General features: G+C 39.6%; 1 protein-coding gene across 6 annotated transcripts in view; it reads right to left on the minus strand.

Annotated features, from left to right (window-relative positions):
- The window catches only part of Rps6kb1 (ribosomal protein S6 kinase B1), a 43,337-nt gene that overhangs the window by 20,226 nt on the left and 10,129 nt on the right, over positions 1 to 12,982 (minus strand). For all 6 annotated transcript variants that reach the window (XR_005878371.1, XR_005878370.1, XM_040749407.1 and 3 more), the window contains exons 3-5: positions 11,831 to 11,951; positions 10,553 to 10,621; positions 534 to 681 (exon numbers count right to left, since the gene is read on the minus strand). Coding sequence is in view for 4 of the 6 variants with exons in the window: in XM_040749407.1 (XP_040605341.1) it covers positions 534 to 681; positions 10,553 to 10,621; positions 11,831 to 11,951 (338 nt within the window). In the remaining 2 variants the exon portion in view is untranslated. The remainder of the gene's footprint in view (positions 1 to 533; positions 682 to 10,552; positions 10,622 to 11,830; positions 11,952 to 12,982) is intronic.

Genomic DNA, 12,982 nt, shown 5'->3' on the forward strand with positions numbered 1-12,982 from the left:
ATTTAGATATCTTGTGGGGATATGAGGCTACTGCAGCAGCACTGCCAGGAACTCAAGGGCAGCATGAGCTACCTAGTGAGCTCCAGTCAACCTGGCTTGTAGCGTGAGACCATGTCTCAAAAACAGAAAAAGGTGAAGGGGTGGTGAGTTATCAGCAGGGAGCAGGTCCTTGAAAATGTGACTCAAAAACATTCACTATCTCATAGTATCTCAGTAAACATCCCCATTTCAATTTAGAAAGGACTATTTAATGGGATATGTGAATTACAGTAGCTACCCCAGCTTATTAATGTATAAAATAATTGATTACAAAGAGATTTAAGTAAAATTTTACATACAGGAAAGTACCTTCCAAGTTTCTTTCATATTTGTCTGTAAACAGAACCATTTGTTCACATGTGAATTTCCTTATTCAATGTATCCTTCAATTTTAAAACTTGTTCACAATGAGAAAAAGCATTTTTCACTGGAAAGTAATGTCTGAACCCAGTTTCTGGAGCAAAGGTAAATAATTACATGAACTATGTACTAACCACTGAGATACTCAAGGATGAGGTAGAGTTTTCCACCGGTCTGAAAGGCATAAATTAAATCCACAATGAAGGGATGCTTTACTTCCTCCAGAATATTCCGCTCTGCTTTTGTATGAGCTGTATCTTTAGCATTTCTTACTATCATTGCCTAAAGGAAAAGAGATGATCTATAAGAACAAAATAGTGAACATTTTTATCCCATGGTAACTGGAAAAATCTATTTTATGCTTTTCTGGCCAATACAGAATAGTTCCTACTAGAAACTCAGATGGGGTAATGGAAGCTACTCACTGCTTATAAATATCTAAACTTGTTAGGGTTTTGTAGTAAACATGTAAATGAAAACCTAGATGCATTTGTTTAGGAATCTGTAAACAGATCAAGTTTATGCATATACTGACTTACAGTTCAGGGCTCAGTGTGCTCCCAGCTTTAGGTCAAGAGAGCAGAACTAACAAAGGAATCCTGTCCTTGAAGCCAGGGCACCAGGAGAAAAGGTAATCAATGGGGGCAAGCACAGAACAGTATGGCTAAGCAGGATAGCTGCACTCATACTGCCAAGAAGTCTTCCTGGAGATAATTATAGCAAAAACTGTAAAGTTAAGGTGAAATATGGAAGATTAAAAAGCATTCCAGTGGAAAAGAGGCATAACTGAACAGGATGTGTCCAGAGAACCCCAAGGTCAGTATGTTAATGAGTGCTTAGAGAGTCAGCTGGAGGAGACAAGAGCCCCGGAAATGGAAGGCTGTGCATGCAGGCAAAGGTGTTGAAATCTTAGAGGCAAAGGAGAAATAATGATATGACTGTAATGAATAACCCTCAGCTTTTAGTAGAACTGTGTTTAGGGAAGAAATGACATAAAGCAGGAGGTCAGAACAAGAAATGAAGGAGAATGCCTTGAAACTAAAGCAATGAAGATAAATAAAAAATAAGAAAGGTAAAAAGTCTGTCATTGGTGCTTGTAGCCTTAGTTTTGAGAGATAATGAAAGATGGGTCTGAAGGCACATTTCTATCATTTCAGCACTTGGGAGAGACAGTGGGAGAAAAATCAGGATTCAGGGTCAGTTATGGTTATTAAGTTTAAGACCAGCCTAAACTACATAAGATCTTGTCTCCGGTAGTAATAATAATAAGGTTAAAAAATAAAAATAAAGGAGTTATGGAAAAATTATGTAGTTTTTGAACACATGAAACTTAAGTTCTAGGAAATTATTCTGAAGTTACACCCCTAGAAATATTGAATGCAAACGCACAACATTTTTAGTTATAACAATATCTACAAAAGTGAAAACACTAGAAACAAACTGAATGTCCAGATACAAGATATGGCTGGAAGCCTACATAATTGATATACACATAGCCATAAAAGGAATAAGAAACATTTCTATGAAGGTGAGGTGATAAGAACATACAAAGTACTGTATCATTTATAGTATATATCGCATATGCTATATTTTGTGAAAGAATGAGGAAAGAGTACAAATATAAGTTGGGTGTGATGGAAAAGGCCTAGAATGCCAGTACTCAAACGCTGAGGCAGGAGGACCTAAGTTTAAAGTCAGTCTATGCTGAGCCAGCAGAACAATACAGTAAGACCCTGACTCAGAAAATACAAGCAAACACAACAAATACTTGTTATTTGCATCTATAAAATTAAATACAATTAAGACAGCCTCAAAGCTAACAGGCAAAAAAAAAAAAAAAAAAAAAGACTGGTAAGAAATAAGACTTTTGAGTATATTTTCTGAATAAAATCTCAATGACTTTGCCATTCGCCATCTTTGGGTTTTTTTGTTTGTTTGTTTGTTTTTTTGTTTTTTCCATATCTGTGAGTTCAAGGCCAGCCTGGTCTCTGTGAGTTCGAGGCCAGCCTGGTCTACAGAGTGAGTTCCAGGACAGCCTCCAAAACAATACAGAGAAACCCTGTCTCGGAAAAAAATTGAATGGGAGTTGGACGGTGGCACATGCCTTTAATCCCAACACTCGGGAGGCAGAGGCAGGTGGATTTCTGTGAGTTCGAGGTCAGTCTGGTCTATAAGAGCTAGTTCCAGGACAGTCTCCAAAGCCACAGAGAAACCCTATCTCGAAAAACCAAAAAAAAATTTTTTTAATGGGAAATGAGTTCCAGGACAGCCAGAGCTGTTATACAAAGAAACCCTGCCTTGAAGAAAGAAAGAAAAAAAAAGTTGAATGGCTAGGGCTGAAGAGATGCTCAACAGTTAAGAGCACTTGTTGCTCATGTAGAGGACCGGAGTTTAGTAGCCAGCACCCACAGGCAGCTCATAATCCTCTATAACTCCAGTTCCAGGGGACTGATGCCTTCTTTTAGCCTCTTGGACAGTCACACATATAGTGCACAGACATACATGCAAGCATGCCAGCAAAACATCATACACATAAATTAATCACTTTTAAATACAATTCAAATATAGACTGACTCAAAAAATGAACAATTCAGGGCTGGAGAGATGGTTAAGCAATTAAGGGGACCCAGGTTCAATTCATAGCACCCATACTGTAGCTGACTCCAGTTCCAGGGGATCTGACACTCTCTTCTGGCCTCCATGGGTATCAGGCATGCACATACATGCAAGCAAAACATCCCACAAATAAAATAATAAAGTTTCTTCAAAAAGTAGAACAATTCCTCTTAAAAACTGTATAGACATCAGAATTTAGGGGTCAAAAACTATTATACATATGTGACAGCAGAGAAAAATAGAGAGTGAATAGACAAATTATAGTAAAATGTCACAATTGTGGCACTGGGGAGATGATTTGGAACAGCAATAGCTCTGCAAGCATGAGAACCTGAGGACCTGAGTTGAAATTCCCAGCACCCACATAAAAACCCAGGCAGGTTTGTGTGTCTTTAACTCCAGCACTGAGAAGCAGAGACACGTGGATCCCAAGAGCTTACTGCCCTGCCAGCCTTGTAGGAAACCATGATATAGTTAAGTGAGAACCTATACCAGGTCTTAGGACACTGAGGCGGAGAATGACAGAAGACACATGCCTTAAATTCCAGCACTCAGGAGGTTGAAACAGGTGGATCTCCTCTAGTGTGAAGCCAGTCTGGTCTACACAGAGAGTTCCAGGGAGACAGAGCTGCATAGTGAGACCCTGTCTTACAATAAACAAAAAGTAGAAACAAAATGCTGTGGCTGAAAGATGGCAGAGTGCTTAGAACACCTGCTTGCTACCGGTACTGAGGATCCAGGTTTGGCTCCCAGCACTCACATGGCAGCTCACAGCCATTTGGAACTCCATGGAATCCAGTTTCTCTTCTGACTTCCAGGAACCAGGAATGCATGTTGTGCACAAAACATACATATAGGCAAATATTTATACATGTAAAATACAAATAAATCTTTTTAAAAAAAGCGCTGTGGCCAACTGCTTCTGAGTATAGAGACATAAATTAAGTACTAACTAAATAAAGACTAGCAACTGAGCAGGGCGTTGGTGGCGCACGCCTTTAATCCCAGCACTCGGGAGGCAGAGGCAGGTTCGAGACCAGCCTGGACTACCAAGCGAGTTCCAGGACAGCCTCCAAAGCCACAGAGAAACCCTGTCTCCAAAAACCAAAAAAAAAAAGAAAAAAGAAAAAAGACTAGCAACTGAGAAGCCAGTAATGACTTACAGACAAGAATACCATTCAAATAGTAGAGTCACAAGCCAAAAAACTTTAAGTGAAAAAAAAAAAAAAACCCCACAAAAAAGCAAACCCTGAAACAGCAGAGGTGGAGCTGGAGGATGGTTCAGCAGTCAAAGCACTTTTAAGCCTGCTGACCTGAATTGATCCCTGGAACCAAAATGGTGGGGAGAGCCAACTCCTGTATTGTCCTCTGAGCTCCACACATACTCCATGGAATGCACACACACATATGTACATGCACATACAGGCACACACAACTAATAAATGAGAAAAAGAAGAAAAAGTAGAGGTGGTAATGTGGACCCTACGTCTCAAGTTCTGAAGATTCAAAAGGAGATTTTGAGTGAAAGAAGGTTTTGCTTAAACATGTAACAGACATGAATATATTTAAAGAAAGAAAGAAGTCATGGGAAGCTGGGCATGGTGACATATACCTGTAATCCCAGAACTGAGGAGACTAAGGCAAGAGGGCCACAAATTGATGCCAACCAGAGCAATTTAACAAACTCTTGACATACAGAGAAGTCTAGGGCCCTCGTGCTGGCTCAGCAGGTAAAGTGCTTGCAATGCAATCCTGACTTGTTTCAATCCCTGGAACCCAAGTAAAAAAGTCAACTGTTAGAGTTCTAGCACTCCCACATCAGGATGGGAGGTAGAAATAGGAGAGTTGACTGGAATCTTGTAGGCAAGCTGGCCTAGATTATGCATTGTGGTAGAACCAAGATGAAAAGAGAAATAACTCCCAAAAGTTATCCTCTGACATTCACACATTGTGGTGCCATGCATGTGCCCACACAAACACAAATAATAAAAATTTTTAGAATAAAAAAGAGAGTCAGGACAGAGGACAGAACAAGAGTGATTAACAGAGCTAAGTATCCAAATAGGTAGGAAGGAATAGGATAAAAAACAGAGCAGTTAGCTCAGAAAAGAACACATTTCACTAAGTAACAAATTCAGGTAAGACAGTGCTGAGACAGGGACCAGGATGGAGAGCTGACTGTCTCACAGGAAACAACAGAGTGGATGGTGCTGGCTGAACAAACAATCAAAGGGCAAAGAGTAAAAGTTCTGAACAGCCATAGAACGAAAGGATTTGTGCAAGTAAATGTCAAGTAGTATTGGGATACTCAGGTTCTAGACAAGTCATAAACTAAAGTTGGAATTTTTTGAGTTTTTCCCACAAGTAATCTACAGATTTATATGATTTCTGCCAGAAAATGCTCAGCAGCTGATAGAGGAACATAGTAGTGAGAAGAAACAAGCAGAGTCAGATTAGCCTTTTGCTGATCATAAAGGTTATTGAGGAAACAACTAAGTCAGGTGACAGGCTACGTTAATTATAAGAAGGTCTCAGAATAAAAATAAGGTCACAAAAACCTTGACATGGAATGGAAATGGAAACTGATGGAGTTGAATTAAAGGCCAGACTGTTGATTAGTTAGGTGATATGAAGGCAATGAGATACCCAGAATAAGAAGACCTGGACACAAGAGGAAAAAGACTGAACTAGATATTACTTAAATTGAAAAAAACAAAGAAACTAGGTACTTATGTATGTATGTATGTATGTATATAATATCTACCTACCTACCTAGAAATACGTTTAAACCTTAATGGAGAATAGGGTGGCTAAGCAATTTTAAAATAAGCTTATTCATTCTTCCCTTGAATGACAGAGCAGTCACTTAGAAACAGAGAGTACGTCTCACCTAAATGAAGAACATTAGCACAATTCTCCACACTAGTTTAATAAAAGGTGGAACACAGGCACTGGCAATCTTGTGAGTAACAAAACTTTGGCCAAAGGCTCTAGCAAGAACAGAGTAGCTTGCTTCCAAAGATGGTCACTGTTAGTTTTTTCCTCAATATTCTGAGTAAATAACTAAATGAGACCATTCCCATAAAGAGTAAAGTCTGATAAACCCAACAGGATTTCCAAATGTGAATAACTCACTTAAAATAATGGGATACCTCGCTCTCCTCTGATTTCATCTGTCAGTCTGTGAAAGAATTCTTTCATCACACATTTAGGTCTGGTAGACTGATATTCTGCCTCCATTGTGCAAGGGAATCAGAAGAAAAAGCCCTGTCAAGGAGCCTACTATCATCTCATTTAGGGGTTTAGGAATTAAAACCCTAGCTGTTTGAAGAAGTATGCTTAACCTGATTTGGATATTATGCAATGCATATGTGCACTGAGAGAGTACATGAGGGCCATGAGGGCAGGTGAGATGGCTCAGCAGGTAAAGGAAACCAACACCAAGTCAGACAATCTGAGTTTGATCCTCAGGACCCACATGGTAGAAAGAGAAAACTAACTCCCCAAAGTTGCTCTTTGATCCATATAAACAAACACACAAAATTTAAAAAATGTATTAAAAAATTTAAAAGATAACAGGATACTCATTAAGATAAATTTTAGGTTTTGGTTTGTTTGTTTTGACAAAGTATCTCTCTATGTAGCCCTAACTGTCTTAGTGCTCACTATATAGAACATTTCTGCCTCAAAACTCAGAAGCGCCTGCCTCTACCTCCCAAGTGCTGTGACTAAAATATGTGCCACCACCCAGCTATATTTTGATATATTTTTTAAAACATCATTTTTAAAACACCAGTAAAAAGAAGTAAACAAAAAAGAAAATGTATAATGGAAGCTAAGAAAATCAGGTATCAGCCCAGGATCCAACTAAAACTAATTGCAATTCCATTAGGCAGGATAGTGGAGAGGGAACTGTCGCAGAACTCAGACAAGAAAGTTCCTATAAACTGCTCGAGTGTCAGTTAAGAACAAGAACAGCTAAGGTCTTCCCCATAGTCTCTCTCAAGTAGCCACACTTTGCTGGATACCTCAGACAGTTAGTGTGGTTGTGTTTTACTCAAAGGACCATCTCTTCTGTCAGAGGAAAAGACTAACAGAATATGAAAGCTCTTGGCTGGAACGATAACTCAACAGGCTAAAGGTATGCTGCCTAACCTAACAACCTGACTCTGATCCCTGGGATCCACATGGTAAAAGGAGAAAACTGACTCCTGCAAGTTGTCCTGACCCACCCCACACAAATAAATGTAATTAAAAAATTGTAACTATGTGGGACCTACTAGTCTCTTTTACCTTGCTTTACGACAGATATGATCTAAATTCTGAATCCATTCATATTAGAGGAAGTGGGGAAAGTGATCCTGAATAAACTCGGGAAAAATTAGATGCTAAAGATCTCAGGAAAACTAAAGTTGTCACTAGCATATACATAATTCAAGTGGGTTTACAGGACATCGGATTAGGCATCAGTTCTTTTAAGCTTAGATGCTCTAGGTCAGCTTGGGCTACAGAGTGAGACCCTGTCTCCAAAACAAAACAAAAGAAAGGACAGGCATAGATAGTGCCCACACACCTTTAATATCAGCACTCAGCCAAAGAGAGCTTAAGGCAGAACTTAAAACAAATCTTTACATTCAAGACCAACTTGGTCTACACAGAGTTCCAAGCCAACCAGGGCTATGTAGTAAGATAAAAAAGAAAAGGAGGAGGAAAGAAACTAGCACTGTCCCCTCTTCTTTAATTAAACTTTTTTTTCAAATATATTTTACATGTCCAGGCGCTTTGTCTGAAAATATGTACATGAATGCCTGGTGCCCACAGAGGCCAGAAAAGGGCATCAGATCTCCTGGAACTGTAGATACAGATGATTGTGAGTTACCATGTAGGTGCTAGGACTCTATACAGGTCCTCTGGAATAGCAGCCAGTGCTCTCAACTGCTGAGCCACCTCTCCAGCCCCACTGCCCCCTTTCAAAGAGAATTTCATAAGGGGGAGATACAGTATAGTGGCAAGATTATTTGTGCTTATTTCTACCCTTCATCTTAAAGTTGTGCCAGATTCTGACAATAAATTAACATCACTAAAATGGCAAATCATTAAAAAGGATATGGACAATGGATGACAATATCCTCTGATTAAAAATTGCAGAGTTCAGCCGGGCGTTGGTGGCGCACGCCTTTAATCCCAGCACTCGGGAGGCAGAGGCAGGCGGATCTCTGTGAGTTCGAGACCAGCCTGGACTACCAAGCGAGTTCCAGGACAGCCTCTAAAGCTACAGAGAAACCCTGTCTCAAAACCCCCCCAAAAAAAAAAAAAAAATTGCAGAGTTCCAGGCCGGGCGTTGGTGGCGCACACCTTTAATCCCAGCACTTGGGAGGCAGAGGCAGGTGGATCTCTGTGAGTTCGAGGCCAGCCTGGTCTACAAGAGCTAGTTCCAGGACAGCCTCCAAAGCCACAGAGAAACCCTGTCTCGAAAAACCAAAAAAAAAAAAAAAAAAAAAAAAAGCAGAGTTCCAGGGCAGTTTGGGCTAATAGAGAGATCCTGTCTCAAGCAAATAAAGAGCAGAACCATATTAGAGAGAAATTTTGAAGCAGAGGTAAGCAACTTTATGAATCTAAGGCCAGTCTGGTCTATATAATGAGTTCCAGGCTATAGTGAGTCCCTGTATAAAAAACAAACAAACAAAAGGTGGGTATATGGCTCAGTGGTACAGTACAACAGTATGAGTCATGGCTAGGGAGAAGGCTCAGTTGGTAGGAGGACCTGAGTTGGACTCCCCCAGAACCATGTCTATAATCGCAGGGCTCTGCAGCAAAGATGGGAGATAGAGGACAGGAGAAACTCAAGAAGTGGATCAGCTAGTCTGGTGTATACAGTGGAAAGTGAGGACCAACATCTCCTTGTGACCTTTATATGCACCCCCATGGCACATGAATACCTGTACTCACACACATGCATACACATGTACACACACAAAGACTGAAAATAAATATAAATGTCAAATATGAATCAAATCTGTCCTAATGGTATTAGTGCAGTACCAGGAAGCAGAGTGAGAAGTTAAGGGCTTAGAGGTCCTCCCTAGAGCTCTAGCCTCTGGTGTGTTTACATCACAGCACGACCACTAGCTCCTGAATCAAATCTGCTGGACTTCCCCTCCATGCTCCATACTTTTCTATTCAACAATCTGCTTGATGCTTGTTTGGTTATCAGCTATATGAACTCAGCTATGAAAGGAGAAGTAACATACCTAGCATGGTGATGCACACTTTCAAATTATGGCTGAATTAAGAAGGCTGAAGCGCCGGGCGCATTCGTGGCGCATGCCTTTAATCCCAGCACTCTCAAGGCAGAGGCAGGCAGATCTCTGTGAGTTCAAGGCCAGCCTGGTCTACAGAATGAGTTCCAGGACAGCCTCCAAAACAATACAGAGAAACCCTGTCTCGAAAAACCAAAAAAAAAAAAAAAAAGAAGGCTGAAGCAACAGAAGTTCAAGGCCAGCCTGGACTTAATATAGTGAGCCTGTCTCACCATCAACAACAAAAAAACAATTATCAGTAAAAATCTTCAAGAACCTTTTCTCAAGGCAAGATGGTCACTCCAACAAGAAAATAGGGTACAAATAAAGAAATATAAAGCCATAACATGCAAAAAACAGAATGTAATATTGAAGAGCAGAGATTAAAGTCTTAATGACAGACATGTCTAGAGAGCTAACAGTACAGATTGGAACAGGGAATAAAAGGCCCCTAAGGAAGCTAGGCATAGTAGTGCACACCTGCAATCCCAGGCAATGAAGACAGGAGGGCCAGAAGTTCAAGGCCAGTCTTGGCTGCATGAGACCCTATCTCAAAAAACAAAACAAAAAAAACCCCAAAACTAGAGAACACAATAGTAGAATCAATGAAAATGAACCCAAAGGGCAAGATAGAAAAAAGGCAAGTTAGGAGTGAAAGAAATTATAATCCTTAACTATCTTAATAGGAAATTAACATATAATCTAGAACTACTGTATAAGAGTAATAAAGGTGTTGGCGGCCGGCGCACTCCTTTAATCCCAATACTTCAATACTTGGGAGGCAGACACAGGCAGATCTCTGTGAGTTCCAGACAAGCCTGGTCTACAAGAACTACTTCTAGGATAGGCTCCAAAGCTACACAAGGAAACCCTGTCTCGAAAAAACAAAACAAACAAAAAAAAGCAATAGTATACTCACTACTTAGAAACATGGAGACCAGAAGAAGCTCAGTGTCCCTCAGAGAACTCAAAGTACCCTCCTTTCTACCCTCATCAGAAATACAACAATTAAAACAAAATAGACATCACAATATCACTCCCATTCTACAAGGAGGATTTTTATAAATACTTATCCTTTTTCCGGGAGGAGGTGCTGCAGATTAAACCCAGGGTGTCATGTACACTGGACATGCACTCTACCCGAGTTAAAACCAGTGCCTACAGACATACTTTGCCAACTGAAAATTTTATAGCAATTAAGATATAGCATAGAGAGTGAGAAGGGGGAAAGGAGTCACCTTTTTAAGCACCTTCATGGCAAATATCTTCCCAGTATTTGCTCCTGTTACTTTTCGTACTTGAAAAACCTGGACAAAGAAACGAGTGTTTGCATGTTATCAAAAGCCAAACTATGAAGGTCATCTTCCATAATACCAATCATAAGAAACATGTGACACTGCTGTTTATACTGTAAAAAGTGGATTACAAAGGACTAGGCATAAACATGATCCATTAGAAGAGGCCACATTTTTAGGACTTACTAGAGAAAGCTATTAAATAATGTAGGACTTTCTGTGGTTTTCTGCCACCTGGTGGCAGTGTTGGGAAATACCCAACTAAATAGCACTCATAAAATCCTAGTATACTTAGCACAAACTCTCTGTTCCCAAACTTAAAAAGCAAATTTCTCCGTTTTTTTGTTTTGTTTTTGTTTTACGAGACAGGGTTTCTCTGTATTATTTTGGAGGCTGTCAGTCCAGCCCAGCCTCGAACTCACAGAGATCCACCTGCCTCTGCCTCCCGAGTGCTAGGATTAAAGGCATGCGCCACCAACGCCTGGCTAATTTCTCAGTTTTTTAAATGAATGTATTCCAGGGAAACAATTGTTATTATTTCATACAACACTAGTAATAACTGACAGATTTTCACTCACTCCATTAAAATGTCTACTTACCCAACACTTTTAATTAACAACATATGTAAGATTCAAAGTTTTACATACTCAGGATGATTAGAACATATTCCAGTGTGCTCTTAACATTAAAAATAAACTAAAAATGTCACACTTCTAAACACTAATATTAGAATAGTACAGATAGTTCTTGATCTAATCAAGTTGTTACTCTTTCTTAAAAGGGAATGTCTGGGGTATAAGGAGTCTTGGGCAGAACACATAAAGGTAAGTCTTAAATTAGAAAGCCAAGGGCAAAACTATGAAACCCCTTTCTTACATTCTTTCGTCAGATACTGTAAGTCAAAGAAAATCCATTCAGATTCAAGCCTCAGTAACACATAATTTAATGTGCATGAAGTGAGGAGTGGTCTGCCGTGTTTAAAGGGGAATCCTATACAAGGTGCCATTGGGCCAAAAAGGAGCACTGCTCGAACAGCAAAACTGACTAGCACATTAGTGGTTCACTTACTCAGCAAATACTAAGGGCCTACATTACGTCTGTGTGCAGTAGTAGGAAAGGAAGCAAACTGAACTCACACCCTCAAATTACAGACAGATCCTACACTGATGAATGAAACCAACTACCCAAGTCAAAGACAGCTATTTCAAAAATACTTCCTACCTTTCCATAGCCCCCTTTACCAAGTACCCGAAGTAGCTCAAAACATTCTGGTCTGATTTTTTCTGGCCCTCTGTTCACACTAGTTTCTGAGATTTCAAATTTCTCACAATGTTCCATGCCACTGGGAAGAAAAGCAAAACCAGAAGTAAATTTGCAAAAAGTTCAGTTATATCCAGCACATTGTTAAAAAGGAGAAAAAGAAATAGAATCCAATTAGGTAAAAGGAAAAAGTACACAACAGTAAATTTAGTATATGTGAACTAAGTTAACTGATGACTGATTCAATGACATGGCAGGGTCAAGCTCAGGGTGGACTGGTAACTTTATCTGCTTGCTCACAGAACATGCTATTATTATTTATTTTCTTAAATATAAAGCACCCCTAAACTAAGAAAATTAGAACATGTTTACTAAGCTGATGAAGTAAACAAGCCTTCTAGTTATTCAAATTTAGTTCATTCAAAATGTCCATGAAGTCACTTATTACCCAACATTATTCAGCAACTTTAGCAGAAAACCTAGGATCTTTCAGAAATGATTCAGTTAGTTGTTATACAGCTCAGGCTTATCTCAAACAAATTAGGCAACCTAGGCTGGCCTCAAAGTCACTCTCCTGCCTCAGCCTCCTAAGTGCAAGGATTATAGGCACTACCACACTAAGGTCTGTTTTGTTTAAAAATTCTTGATAATAAAATATATCTGCATTTCTTTCCATGTCTGGCTTTTCCAGATTACTAGCTTAAAGTCTCCAAAAAAGGAGTAGCAACTGTGTAGGCCACATACATGCTTCTCATGTGAGCAGTCTGTCTTCTCTACCTCTTGTCATGCTCTTTGCCATAGGGTAGGGTAAGGAGCACATTAATCACATACTCACCTAACATAATATGTTCAATATGACTTAAAATTGCATTAATCTCTCTATCTCAATGATGTTTTCAGTATTTCGGAGTTGGTCTATATTTTTCAGTAAGAAAAAGTTATAAATAGTTTTCTGTATTAAATGAGTAAAAATTCACCAGGTGGCGGTGGCATGTACTTTTAATTCCAGCACTTGGGAGGCAGATGCACATGAATACTCTGAGTTCCAGACCAGCCTGGTCTACAAAGTGAGTTTCAGGACAGCCAGGGCTACACAGAGAAACCCTGTCTTGA

Source organism: Mesocricetus auratus, unplaced genomic scaffold (assembly GCF_017639785.1).
Source record: "Mesocricetus auratus isolate SY011 unplaced genomic scaffold, BCM_Maur_2.0 Super-Scaffold_100007, whole genome shotgun sequence".
NCBI classification, from domain to species: Eukaryota; Metazoa; Chordata; class Mammalia; order Rodentia; family Cricetidae; genus Mesocricetus; species Mesocricetus auratus.